Below are 14,007 nucleotides of genomic sequence, written 5' to 3'. Positions count from 1 at the left end.
ATTTAGATGAGAAAAACACAATCTAATACACAAAAAAGGTAATGAATAAAACGAATTGTTTCATCAGTAATTTATTCCTAATTTTGTACAATGCCCGCAAACGAAGTCTCGCATTTTCTCACAAGGAACGGGAATACTGTCGACATTTATTCTTGTCTTGTCGATGGTTGTTGGGGTGCTTTCTAAATCCACTGTAATCTGCGTTATTTCGGGATAAAAAAATCCCCCTAAATACGACAGCGGAATGGCCGGATCCTTAGCATTTGACGAGTATGGCAGGCCATTTATCATTATCCGCGATCAAGACAGAAAAACGAGACTGACTGGAATTGAGGCCCACAAGGTAAACAAAACAGCATGACAATCACGTTTATCTCTATATTATAGATTTAACATATTTTTTTATAACAGAATGCGATAAACTGTCGCAGAAAATGTATATGAAAATAATCGAGTTAATTGCACGGTATTGCAAGTATTCACAATACTACATAGTACCAAGGCTATATATTCGTAGATGGTTCTGGAACCGGTATCATAATTTCTACCGAGGTACATTCTAGAATATTCTAGCATAAACCAGTGACTGTTTTTGCCTATAAACCTGTTTCGTTCATTTAATAATTCATTTATTTATGTCTAGAATGCAAATTTGATGCAAGTAACCAATTCATTGAGTTACTTCGCTTGTCATGTTTTGACAAGTCCCTGTATCAAAACATTTTTAGGCAAACGAGGTTGAACATGCAAGCCTCAGTGCTGAAAATGAAGTCGGGGTGGGGTTAGGTGCTGTTCGAGCATGTGTTTTAACATAAACATGTTGGGCACAACCCTGCATATGGGGAACAGTTACCCATTTGAGTAACAGTTACCGGTTTGAGTAATCAATAAGTTATCCAAATGAGGAATTCTGTGTAAGAAAATGCATGAATTTGTTTTATTTTTTTTTCATCAAAAAAAGGTGTAATAATTTTGACATGGCACCATAACTAACATAATTTAGTTCTTATTAGTCAAATGGGACAAACTTCATTGTCTCAGAAGTTACAAACTAAAATAGAAAGCAGGGAAAACCATGACATTTGTACTGAATTTTCCTGATGGCTATACACTGCAGTCAATGAATAGAATTTTATATTTCACCCACAGAAACATAGAGTCTTAGATCAGTTGTAAGGCTTTCTAAAAATTATGATGCCCTTTTTTGATAATAATTTTTGAAACAACATTGAGTTTTTTTTCCACAGAATTCCTCAATTGGTTAACTTATTGATTACTCAAACAGGTTAAAGACAGGTTGGGCATATGTAGATTTATTGCTATCATAGGGATATATAACTATGATAGCTATTTTATAGCCATACAAAACTAGTGAAAAACATTTCTGGAGATAAAGATGCTTGCGCTCAAAATTGATGCCTGAAACTTTAAGGGAATGTGTATATGGTTCATTTGAACAGTATGCAACCACTATTCATTCGAAACAATAGAGCAGTAGTTAATTATACCTTATAAAAACGGCTTTAAATATGTTTGAATGATCGTTATAAACAACCACTACAAGTTTCAGGAGTTGGTTTTGAGCGGAAGCATTTTAATCTTCAAAAATGTTGTTAACCATCAGTTTTGTATAGCTATATATCACTACAATAGCAATAAATTTACATGTCCCCAACATGAAAGGCCCAGTATGTGTACTAAAATACAATAAAGATATTTATATCGATGGACTTAAACAAGGTTACAACATGTAACAAATGCAAGATTGCAATCCGTGTGTAACCTATATTAACAATTAAGTTTCATTTCGCTGTTTTGCTGTCTGGTGTAGTGTTCGTCAACTAACATGTGATAATTAGGACAGTAATGGGAAACAACTTACAAGATGACCCAGTGCTACAACATGTAATAATACTATCTTAAAAAAAGCAATTTATTAATTGATAATTTTATCCTAATTTATGGTAATCTTTCATTCATGAGACTTCACATGCTATCTCACATAAATTTTAATTTGATTTAATTCTTATTTTCAGTCACATATTCTGGCTGCAAAAACTGTTGCTGGAGTATTGAAATCTTCTCTGGGTCCAAAGGGGTTAGATAAAATGATGGTTGGACCTGACGGAGATGTGACAATCACAAATGATGGCGCTACAATCTTAAAACAGATGGATGTGGACCACCAGATAGCAAAGCTGATGGTTCAGCTGTCACAATCCCAAGATGATGAGATAGGAGATGGTACCACAGGGGTTGTAGGTAAGATTCTGACTCTGCTTTGTCAGATATGTACGTGGTAGTAGTTGGAAGTAACAGTACTTACTTGTTTTGTTACTTTTGTAGTATTGTTCCCAACTTCACTTTTGTCTCAGCTATATATCTAGATCTACTGAGTGAAGGAAGTTCGATTTTATGTCATATATTTCATTTCTGTTTTGATTTCATTTATATGGTTCACACAATTAGGGCAAAAATTTAAATTTATGTTAAAAGACAAAAACAAATTATGTTTTATAGCGCATTCTTCACTGCATTGTTTAGTAATCTTTTGTAAGGTTGATGTTTGTGTACATTTCAGTGCTTGCTGGAGCATTACTTGAACATGCTGAAAAGTTGCTGGACAGAGGAATCCACCCTATTCGAATCGCAGATGGTTATGAAATGGCTGCCAAGGTTGCTTTTGAACATCTTGGTACAATCAGTGAACAATTCAAGGCTGATCCTAAAAATAAAGAGCCACTTATTCAATTGGCAATGACAACTCTTGGTTCAAAAATGTAAGCTTATAAATATTACAGGACTGGGAAGTGATTTTTTTTTCTTATTATTTTGTAAAGAAATTGTTGCTACTGGATTTAAAGAGTTGTTGTTAAGGTAATGGTTAATGTTTTCATGAAAAATAATTTTACATCGATGAATAATGCATACCATATTTTCCCTATTAAGGGCGCCTCCTCTTATAAGGTCGCCCCCAGGTTTTTTGCTGGAAAAAATACAATTTTTGTGCCAGATTGTCACGATTTGTCTTTGCAGACGCTAATGAAATACAGTTTTACATCACTCTGATGCTTAACAGATATCCAATCAGCTTGTATAAACACCAAATTTATTGCATTGGGCAACTTAGGACATCTTTGCCAAGTATTTGCACATAGAAACAGCGAGAACGCCATGTTCAAAACATGTCACTTGAATGTCCCACACACGTGTAGAGATGATGAGATTGATGACTAACTGGCAACAACATTTTAATGATGTCTATACAGGTTTTATGAATACTTACTGTATATCTATGATAAAGGTTCCTAAATAACGGGAATATTATCATTTCTAAGCATTTTATTGTGTGCTCTTGTAGATATTTCCCAACGCCACAAAACGAAAATAGCGATCGAAAGCACCGTCCGCCATTTTGTGTACGCATGGTAAACAAACAGGCTAGCATGAAATGCAAAAAATCTGTGAAACAGACATATTTAACCAATGTTTCATACTTCTGTTACATACATTTCTTCATTGTTATGTAATTTCAATACTTACTTGACTTCAATACCTAAATTGGTTATAGTAAGTTTCAGAAAAATACGAAAACTAAAAGCAAGATGACTATAGTCTGTTTCAGAAAAAAAAAAAACTAAAAATGGTCTCAAATAATGGCGCCCTCCTCGGCCATTTACCCGCGCCTGGCACCCTCATTGGAGAAAATATGGTATATATGATTGTGAATGGTAGTCTAGACACTCCTCATTTAGAACTTTATCAAGTTCTCTTTGTATCGATATAAAAATGTGTACATCATCAGAAAACTTAATTCATACCCCAGAGTCAACAGATGCCACAGACAGATGGCAGAAATTGCTGTAGATGCAATCTTGTCAGTGGCTGATTTTGAAAAGAAAGATGTCAATTTTGAGCTGATCAAGGTAGAAGGAAAAGTTGGTGGCAAGATGGAAGACACTATGCTGGTTAAAGGAGTCATTGTGGATAAAGATTTCAGTCATCCACAGATGCCAAAGGTATTACATAATTAAATCCTACTTGATATTTTGAACTTAATACTTTCCACTTTTGATACTATTGGATAAATTGTTAGAAATGTGGAAAATATAGCTTCATTTTCAGGGCATCCAGTTGATCCATGTCTTAAGCAGTTTCAGAAGTCGAATAACCATTTCTCGGAAACCTCGAGGGTCAAAACATTATAAAGATATCAATGTATGAAGGATATGGATGACATGCCCTCCTCCTTCTGAAACCCTGCGATGAAAGATGATATATTTCTATGTTAATTTTATTAAATCCATATTTAATTATAAGATATTTGTCCTTTGACTACTGGATGCCCCGAGTTTACTATAAGAAATAATTCAAGTTTTAATTTTTATCAAAGAATCATTATTAGGCCATTCCAATTTGATTTCTTGTTCTTCGGATTTTGGGATTTTAAAATAGGAGCGAGCGAGCGAGCGAAATTTTTTTAATTCTAAAAATATTTTGAAAGCGGGAAAAATTGGAGTGAGCGAATATTTTCACAGTGTTTTTTTTTATTAGACTTTTATGTTTATTTCTTGAAATAACAATTACTATCAATAACAAGGTTTTTATGTTAAAATATGAGTTTTGCCGTTTTCTTCAGTGTTTTCAACATTCATAACTGTATCAAAGATGTAAAAAAAAAGAAAAGAAGTCTAATGTTAAGGTATTTGTGCAGCTATTGAACATATGCTATTACACAAAATGCTTTCAATGCATGGCATACATGTATTTCAATTTTAAGACAAATCTTTACAATTTTAACATTGAATTGCAATGTTTAATACCTAAAAGGAAATAGTCAAGAAAGTTTAACTTTTTGTCAATAATTTCAATAATTAATTTGCTGTTGACAGAGCTATCAGCAAAAACCAACAAACTAATAGAAACAATCAGGGATTAGCATTAATGGAAAATATTTTAAACCAATATAACCTCATCTGACATGTACATTCTTTCTTAGTTGTCAAATAATATTGTATGGAACTGACCATTTATTATTTATGATTTTCTCATGAAACGCAAACATACATATGACCTATCAACACAAAAATGAAGGCAAATGTATGTTATATTGTCGTAGAAAGTAACACTAAGTTTGGATCTCAGTAAAATGTGTAATTTACTACCGATGTTAATTTGACCGAATAGCAGACGAATCGTCACCTAGCTAGCTGTTACTAAGTCATGCAGTCAAAACATGTTTGCAGATGCAAACTATGTGGGCCACGTGTCAAAACTCACACTGGCCAGGTCTTAAGATATAAGGCAAATGATGTGTTAATTTATTAGGCTAGAGATTGCCTTCAAATAATGGACATGCTTGATTACCGTTATTCGTTCGTAAGTCGGCCAGTCAAATCACCTGTCATGGTCGCCATTTTTAGAGTGAGATCGAACGCAAAGTCTTTTAAAAGAGTTGCAGACATTGGCAAAAACAGACTGAAATCGGGACACGTCCTATTAAAAAGACAATTTAGAAAAACAGACCTTGATGAGCACAGCGAATTTCTGTTAAGAGTTTCAATCTCTTACACAGATCAGACACTGTGCTAGATAAAGCTGCCACTCTGAACCATGGTCCCACAGTGTACTGTATATCTGTGTGTCTCTTTGATATGGGTGCTACAAACATGTTCTTGTCCTTGTTATTGTAAAGCTTTGCATTTTACATATATATATACATATATTGATATTTTGTTTTCTTCAGGAAGTTACAGATGCAAAATTAGCCATTCTCACATGTCCATTTGAGCCCCCAAAACCAAAGACAAAACATGGACTGGAAATTAAATCTGTAGAAGATTACCAGAAGCTTCGAGAGTACGAAGTCAAGAAGTTTGACACCATGGTCCAACAGGTCAGTATCAAAATGACTCCAGAATTTATTTACAATGTTTGAAAACAAAGGAGCCTCCTTAGTATTTGTAGAATATTTGTAGAGTGAATATTTGAAAGTTTGATGTATTCAAATTTCTTTATGGTTTTATTCGAGGATATCTTAAAGGTAGGTTTCGCCCAATGAAATATAAAGACTATGAAATTGAAATTTATCCTATACATAGATATAATCTTCAGATCATTTTCAATGCATACAGCGAACAATATGGGTGGTCAGTTGCCTAGCTTGACCAGGAAAATACTCCTCTAAAAATAGAGCGAAGTCAAGCTTTACATAGAACATGACGTATTTTTTCCAAAACGAGGCCGCAGCAACAAACGGAAGCGTGCAACAAAATGTCAGATAGAAGTGACAGTCTTGCCACGGCATGTTTAGTTAAAAAACAACAACAACAAATCGAAGTGCGAGGGACTGTTTATACATATCCAATAATCTAAAACACTTCATGTTACTTACATACGCTCGCTAACTTTGTACACCAAATATACATGTAGTTAGTCTGCGGCTGTTTGTGCGCTGGCATATGTGTTGAAATTTAACTCGCCACGTGCAATGCCGTTACACGAGTCCCAACAGATCCCGGCAAGTTCCGCTTGAGATGTGGCTTCTGTTTCTTCTATTGCTACATGCCATCTCTGAATTTAATTCTCTATATATATCCTAGGGTGCTACCGAATCCATTATAATTTCCTCCACTTTGTTGCCGATTCAGATATATTTTTTTCATCGCACACACTTTCGTTCAGCCATTTTGTTTACTTTTAGTGCGTGACAATGCACATGCGCCAAACTTCGACAACACAATCCGTCGCAGCTTCATTTGCATATTATTTTGTCTGACGGACACCGTAATAAATCAAGGATTTCCTTCAATTTTGTATTCAAGACGCATTTGTTCAATTTCAAACACATAAAGAAATTAAAGTGAGATATTTTAATAACATGTTTTTTCATCTTTTCTTCCGCTTATCGCATTTCACCAAAAAATATTTATTTGGTTGGGCGAAACCTACCTTTAAGACTTTATTAATATGATAGTGACAAGTATTTTATCTAATTCTTGATTAAATGTTTTATAGGTAAAGGATGCGGGTGCTAACCTTGTAATTTGTCAGTGGGGATTTGATGACGAAGCCAACCATTTACTGCTGCAGAGAAAACTGCCAGCTGTACGTTGGGTTGGAGGTCCAGAGATCGAGGTATTATGGAGATATACTTTGTTTGAACTTTGTCTTAGGTTTTGATTACTTATTTTATATGGTGATTGTCACCAACTCTCTTAAGTTTTAACATATATGGCTTCAAATAGGATTTATTTGAAATTTTACATTCTAGTGTATGAATATTTGTGATAACAATGTCAAATGCTTCACTTTCTAATTTGTGTTTTCCTGATAAAAATATTGATATCTTTTGTGAAACAATATTGCTTATATCATTACAGTTGATTGCCATAGCAACAGGTGGCAGAATAGTCCCACGATTTGAGGAGCTTACAAAAGAAAAGCTTGGCCAGGCTGGCATTGTACGCGAGTTAGACTTTGGTACAACAAAGGACAGGATGTTGGTCATTGAAAAGTGTGCTAACTCCAAAGCTGTCACAATCTTCATCCGCGGTGGTAACAAAATGGTAGGCAGTTTTCACAGGAAATATTTTCTCCTCATCAAATCAAGGCTGCTCCCTTAAAAATGTCTTGCACCACTGAGGACATAAAGATTTTGTAAACGAGTCCCAAACATAAAAATCATCTAATTCATTAGATGGAAAGTAAAAGAAAGAAAATCTAGTAAAACCTAATTATTTTTGGTTAAAAAAATCTTGGAAGCAACCTTCGTTGCTGTTAGACCAAATGTTAAAAGAAAGTTTTTGACGATTAATTTGGTGCAATAAATTGTCAACAATGCTCTTCAGTTATAGAATACTTTTCCAATCACTACAAATGTTTGACAATTTTTTTTTATCTCTGCATGTTGGGAAAAAAATAAAAAAAAATAGAGAAGTTGTTTCATATTGATAATTGTTAAATATCTGATTACAGATTATTGAGGAGGGTAAAAGGAGTATCCATGATGCCCTATGTGTCATCCGTAACTTGGTTAGAGACGACAGAATCGTGTATGGTGGAGGAGCGCCTGAAATCTCGTGTTCACTGGCAGTAGCTGAAGCTGCCAATAAGGTGTGTATGGTAAAAAGGAATGACACAAATAGACACAAATATTTTTTTCCTGTTTGGAGAAAAAAAAGCAAACACAGATCTGTAAATTGAAGATTTCACTTTCAATATTCAGAAATTACCTTATGATATACTAATTTATTTGAATTGAATGCCAACTTTGCACTACAAATTTCTGTTTTGAGTTTACATCTCTACACAGATATGCCACTGTGCTAGATAAAGCTGCCACCCTGAACCATGGTCCCACAGTGTAATTCTGTGTGTCTCTTTGATATGGGTGCTACAAAAGCTTGAAATTATCTAATCTTGAGAAGGATTGAAAATTTTAGATAAAAATGTCCAAACATAAAATGTTTCAAATTTGTAAATTATACATTAGGTGTTCACAATTGTTAACATCATGTATTGTTGAAAAAGACATTACATAAAAAAGGAGCTTGATTGGAAGACAAGAAACATTTAAAATAAGGAGCTTGACTGGAAGACGAGAAACATTTAAATTAAGGAGCTTGATTGGAAGACAAGAAACATTTAAAATAAGGAGCTTGATTGGAAGACAAGAAACATTTAAAATAAGGAGCTTGATTGGAAGACAAGAAACATTTAAAATAAGGAGCTTGATTGGAAGACAAGAAACAAAGAAACATTTAAAATAAGGAGCTTGATTGGAAGACAAGAAACATTTATCTTACATCTCTTATCTTTTAGGACTTCTTATAAGTGACCTGTTTTCTCAATAGTAAAAATTGTACATTGCAGCTATATATGATCTGTTGGATTTCATGAGAACATCCATTTGAGAGAGTTTTGAAATATATTTTCTAAATGTAATGAATTATATTGGAAGAATAAATTCTTATGAAAAGAATACAGGAATTGTTAAGCCAATGATGAAAAACCTATGTCGACATTATAATAATGAATTTCATTGATATTAAATGATAGGACTGAGGCTTATTCCTGGGTAGTTAATGGTTCAGACTTTATACTACAGAAATTTTTACATTCTTCTGACTATTATAATATTTAGTATTCCAGTTATAGGAATTCTCAGTGATTGATTACAAAGGTTAGTGTAAACATTCATAATAAACACTTTTTAATATTACTGAACATTCATTTTGAATGAATTCTGTTCCAGACTTATAAGTCTAATAAATTGTTTATGAACAGTGAGTGTTACAGAAAGATAAATGCTTAGCAATACAATATTTGTCATGTATTGAGGGAAAATCAATACTTGTAAACTGAAGATTTTACTTTTAATAGTCAGAAATTAATCAGGATATTTATTTAAATAACAACTTTGCACTACAAATTTCTGTTTTGAGTTTACATCTCTACACAGATATGCCACTGTGCTAGATAAAGCTGCCACCCTGAACCATGGTCCCTCAGTGTAATTCTGTGTGTCTCTTTGATATGGGTGCGACAAAAGCTTGAAATTATCTAATCTTGAGAAGGATTAAAATCTGATGCCCTAACATAAAATATCTTGAACTTGTAAGTTATACATTTGGAGTTAACAATTGTTAACACAATTGTTAACATCGTGTATTGTGGGGAAAAACATTACATATAACAGGAGCTTAATTGCAGAAACAGTTTTCATGCCACTTCTTGTCAGGTCTGTTCATGCATCTTTTATCTACTAGGACTTATTGGTGACATATTGACCTATTTTCTCAATAGTAAAAATTGTACATTTCAGCTATATATGACCTATTGGATTTCATGAGAACATCCATTTGAGAGAGTTTTGAATTATTTGTGATATAAAGATTTTCTAAATGTAATGATTTACATTGCAAGAATGCATTCTTATGAAAAGAAAAGCCAATGATGAAAAAACCTATGTCGACATTATAATAATGAAATTTATTGATATTAAATGATAGGACTGAGGCTTATACTTGGTAGTTGATGGTTCTTACTTTTCTTTAAATGTAATGAAATTTATTACTTACAATATTTAGTATATAGGAATTCTCAGTCATTGCTGACACGGGTTGGTGTAAACCTTCTTAGTAAACACTTCATCAAATTACTGAAAATTAGCTTTGAAAGAATTCTGTTCCAGAATTATAAGTCTAATGAACTGTTAATGAATGGTGGGTGTTGCGAAAGATAAATCCTCAGTTATACAATATTTGTGGAAAAAACCGTGAATCCATTCTTGCAAACTGCAGACTTCACTTCTAAAAACTAATCAGAAATTAACTTTGACATTTATTTGAATGCTGACTTTGCACTACAAATTTCTGTTTTGAGTTTCCATCTCCTATACAGATATGCCACTGTGCTAGAGAAACTGTCATCCTGAACCATGGTCCCACAGTGTAATTCTGTGTGTCTCTTTGATATGGGTGCTACAAACGCCTCCATCTGCTGAAAGTTTTAGATAAAAATTATATCCATTCTTTACATACACATATGTTAATGTATATACCAGATGTGTTGAATGTTTTCATTTTGCTGTTTAACAGGTATCTACACTAGAGCAGTATGCTATGAGGTCCTTTGCTGAGGCTTTAGAGAGTATTCCACTTGCATTGGCTGAAAACAGTGGTTCATCCCCAATTCACACATTAGCAGACATCAAATCTCGCCAGCTCAAAGAGAAAAATCCACGATTAGGAATTGATTGCTTATTTAAAGATACAAATGGTAAGTAGTAGCATATGTCAACTTGAAAACTTTTTAATTGGGTATCAAATGAATTAAAGATAGTTTATCTGTAAGTCTTTTGCATCAAAAATTGTTAAAGATATCAACAGAAATGTTGAATTTTACTGAATTTAATACTGTTGTTATTTTTTGTTCACTAAAAATATTTTGCTGCATTAAATTTAAAGATATCTAATTTTTGTTCATAAAATTGCAAACTAATGATGAAAAACCTTTGTCGACACCATAATCATGAATTACAATGATTATTAATGATAGGACTGAAGCTTGCTGTTCTCAAGTCTAATATTTTAGAACTTGTGGTTGTGTATTCGTTGCTTTAATTGTTGTTCTGGCTTTACAGATATGAAAGATCAACATGTCATAGAAACATTATCATCCAAGAGGGCCCAGATTATGTTGGCTGTACAACTAACTAAAATGATACTTAAGATTGACGATGTTCGAGGAGGAGAAAAGATGCAAGGTTACCCTGGCATGGTAAGTACTCAAGATTGACTTTAATGGTTTGTTTATACCTCCATATAAAGATGCAGGGTTATCCTGGCATGGGAAGGCACAGCGAATTTCTGTTTGGAGTTTCAATCTCTTACACAGATCAGACACTGTGCTAGATAAAGCTGCCACCCTGAACCATGGTCCCACAGTGTATGTCTGTGTGTCTCTTTGATATGGGTGTTACAAGTTCTCTCATCTAATTATACTGGAGACAGCATTGCCATTTTAGGATTGTCACCTAGAGGGTTAATTATCAGAAAGTCTTTCATTACCTTAAATTGTCGTTTCTCACTGCTAATAAAACTTAAACCTGGATATTTTCGCTGTCGGCTTTCAAAATGTCAGTTGTGTTATATTTGTTTATGCCCTGTGCCTGTATAGTCTAATTTATTAGAATTTAAAGTTCATTTGTGTATCACTACACGTGAAGCGATGGTTCGTCCTGAATTTGGTTTCGTTTACCATCTTGGGAAGATATTTTGCTCATATGATGTACACACTTTTAAATTCTGTAACATACTAGTATACAATAGTTTTGATTCATTTAAGCATTAAATTAATGAATAATTAATAATAAATGAATTATTTAACCATGTTTGAATCAATAAGCCTATGATGAAAACCACAAGTCGACATCATAATCATGAATTACAATGATTATTAATGATAGGACTGAGGCTTATAGATTTGGTATTGGAAGCTGTATTTTAACTATAGAATATGAACAAATGTCTTCCATGAAACTGGATACCATTCATTACAATGTATTAATTATTCCTTTCTCCATATGTTTCAAAACTAGACACTTCTGTTTACACAAAGTGAGGTAGTATTTAGTCCTCATTATTCACAAATAGACACAAAGTAGCTCTTATAATTCTACAAAAAAGTTATGATAATAGACAATAATTAGGGCCCCGCAACCTATAGTAATCAGGTTGTCCGTCCGTCCGTCTGTCCGTTTTTTTTCTTTTGCACATTAATGATGGAAGGGAGTGGAGTATTTTCCCCATATTTTACATGATGATTCCCCATCCATCCTAGATCTGCTTGGTAATTTTTCAGGCTGAAATTAAATTAAAAAATCGGCCATCTTGGATTTTAACATTTAAAAAAAATCACAATGTTGTTGCTCTTAACTGATAAACATTTTGTTATAACATTATGATGCAAAGTTGTTCAGAATTAAACAAGGAGTTGACTATCCAAAGGTAAGGTCATGGGCCAAGGTTACTAAGTCAAAGGTCAAGGTCAAATTTATTTGAGTTAATTGTATGCTCTTAATGTAATGTTAGCTTGGAATCAGGATTCAAGTTAAATACTTGGAAGACTTTTTCCAAAGAATTATAATAATGTACCATCATCGGTTTCCCAATTAATGTTGACATTAATTATTTATTAGCAACATATAGCTAACACGGAAGAATTCGTTGTCAAAATACTACTTTTCCACTTAAGCACGTCAGACACATAGCGGGGCCCTTTCTGACGTGTCAGTGTTCTAGTTCTTTTACTGATAGGCATTATATCATGTATAATAAACTTTCTAGTATATGAAAACTTTGATGATATCTAAATGAAGAATCCAATATTCTGATAACAGAACAAACCAAATGTAAACACTCGAAAGGTTAACTTTAAATTAATGAATAATCGATGGTTTAAAAGTATAATGTATGTATATATATGTAAATAGATAAATTCCTCCGCTGACTTTTTGGAACGTATGCTGATAAAAAATTATTTTTGAATCAATAAGCCTATGATGAAAAACACAAGTCGACATCATAATCATGAATTACAATGATTATTAATGATAGGACTGAGGCTTATTAAACTGGAAGTTGTATTTTAACAGAAAAATACAATGTGTTACCATTAGAGAAGATAAATACTTTTATTGATTTGATTGATTTCATCACCTGTACATCTGTTTTTAATTCTTTGCCATAATATTTTTCAGATGTGAGGATTTTGGAATTAGGATTAATAAATATTTATAAAAAAATTCATGGAATGAAAGACATTTGGAGGTGTGAAGGTGGGCAGCTGTCTCCGATGTGTTGACTCAAATGGAGTATGAAAGGATACCATTTCTTTCTCCCTGGATCTGTGATTGCTGTTGCAGCACAAAACTGCAATAGAAGTGTCGTCCTGTTCATCATCATTTACAACTAAAAAAATCCATGATAAATTACCAGGATAAATGATATTGCTAATGAACAAATTATGAAAATATTGTTACTGTCAGTTTTGGCATCCTCTGGGAGTTACAATAAACACTGAGCTAAATACAAAGTGCTGTGTTCATGATGTAACAGAAAGCTTCGCTGTTTATTTACCTTTTATATTTAATGTTTGTAAGTGTATTGTGTCTGTGAGAAAGCGCAATAATATTTGAGTGATTTATAAAAAAAAAAAATTAAAACGAAAAATATTTGTTTGTGTTTTGTCCCATATATGGTCAATTAAGGGACCAGAGGGGTGGGGCCGAAATGGGTCAAAATGGAATCTTCACAGATTAAAAAGTGAAATTTATAAAATCACTGACACTGACTGACTTCTAGTTTGGTTTTGTTGTTTAACATTGGCAAAGCATATTGGAATTTTAAGCATAAGGTTTGGCAACATAATACACTAACTATCATTGATTGATTAGTTTAACGTAACAGCCAGGGTCATTTAAGGACGTGCCAGGTTTGTTGG

The 14,007-nt window shown here is 33.2% G+C and overlaps 1 protein-coding gene across 1 annotated transcript; it reads left to right on the top strand.

Moving 5' to 3' along the window:
* The first annotated feature begins 100 nt into the window (after nt 1-100).
* On the top strand, nt 101-13,736 carry LOC138320606 (T-complex protein 1 subunit epsilon-like). Its single transcript, XM_069263701.1, has 11 exons — nt 101-343; nt 2,037-2,262; nt 2,582-2,780; nt 3,827-4,019; nt 5,747-5,896; nt 7,018-7,137; nt 7,383-7,568; nt 7,978-8,115; nt 10,602-10,782; nt 11,147-11,283; nt 13,265-13,736. The coding sequence occupies exons 1-11, from the start codon at nt 245-247 to the stop codon at nt 13,268-13,270; spliced, it is 1,635 nt and encodes a 544-aa protein (XP_069119802.1). The 5' UTR covers nt 101-244; the 3' UTR covers nt 13,271-13,736.
* Nucleotides 13,737-14,007: the final 271 nt, after the last annotated feature.

The sequence above is a fragment of the Argopecten irradians genome, chromosome 4 (genome assembly GCF_041381155.1).
Source record: "Argopecten irradians isolate NY chromosome 4, Ai_NY, whole genome shotgun sequence".
Classification (NCBI taxonomy): Eukaryota; Metazoa; Mollusca; class Bivalvia; order Pectinida; family Pectinidae; genus Argopecten; species Argopecten irradians.
This window is presented reverse-complemented; position numbering and strand designations above follow the sequence as displayed.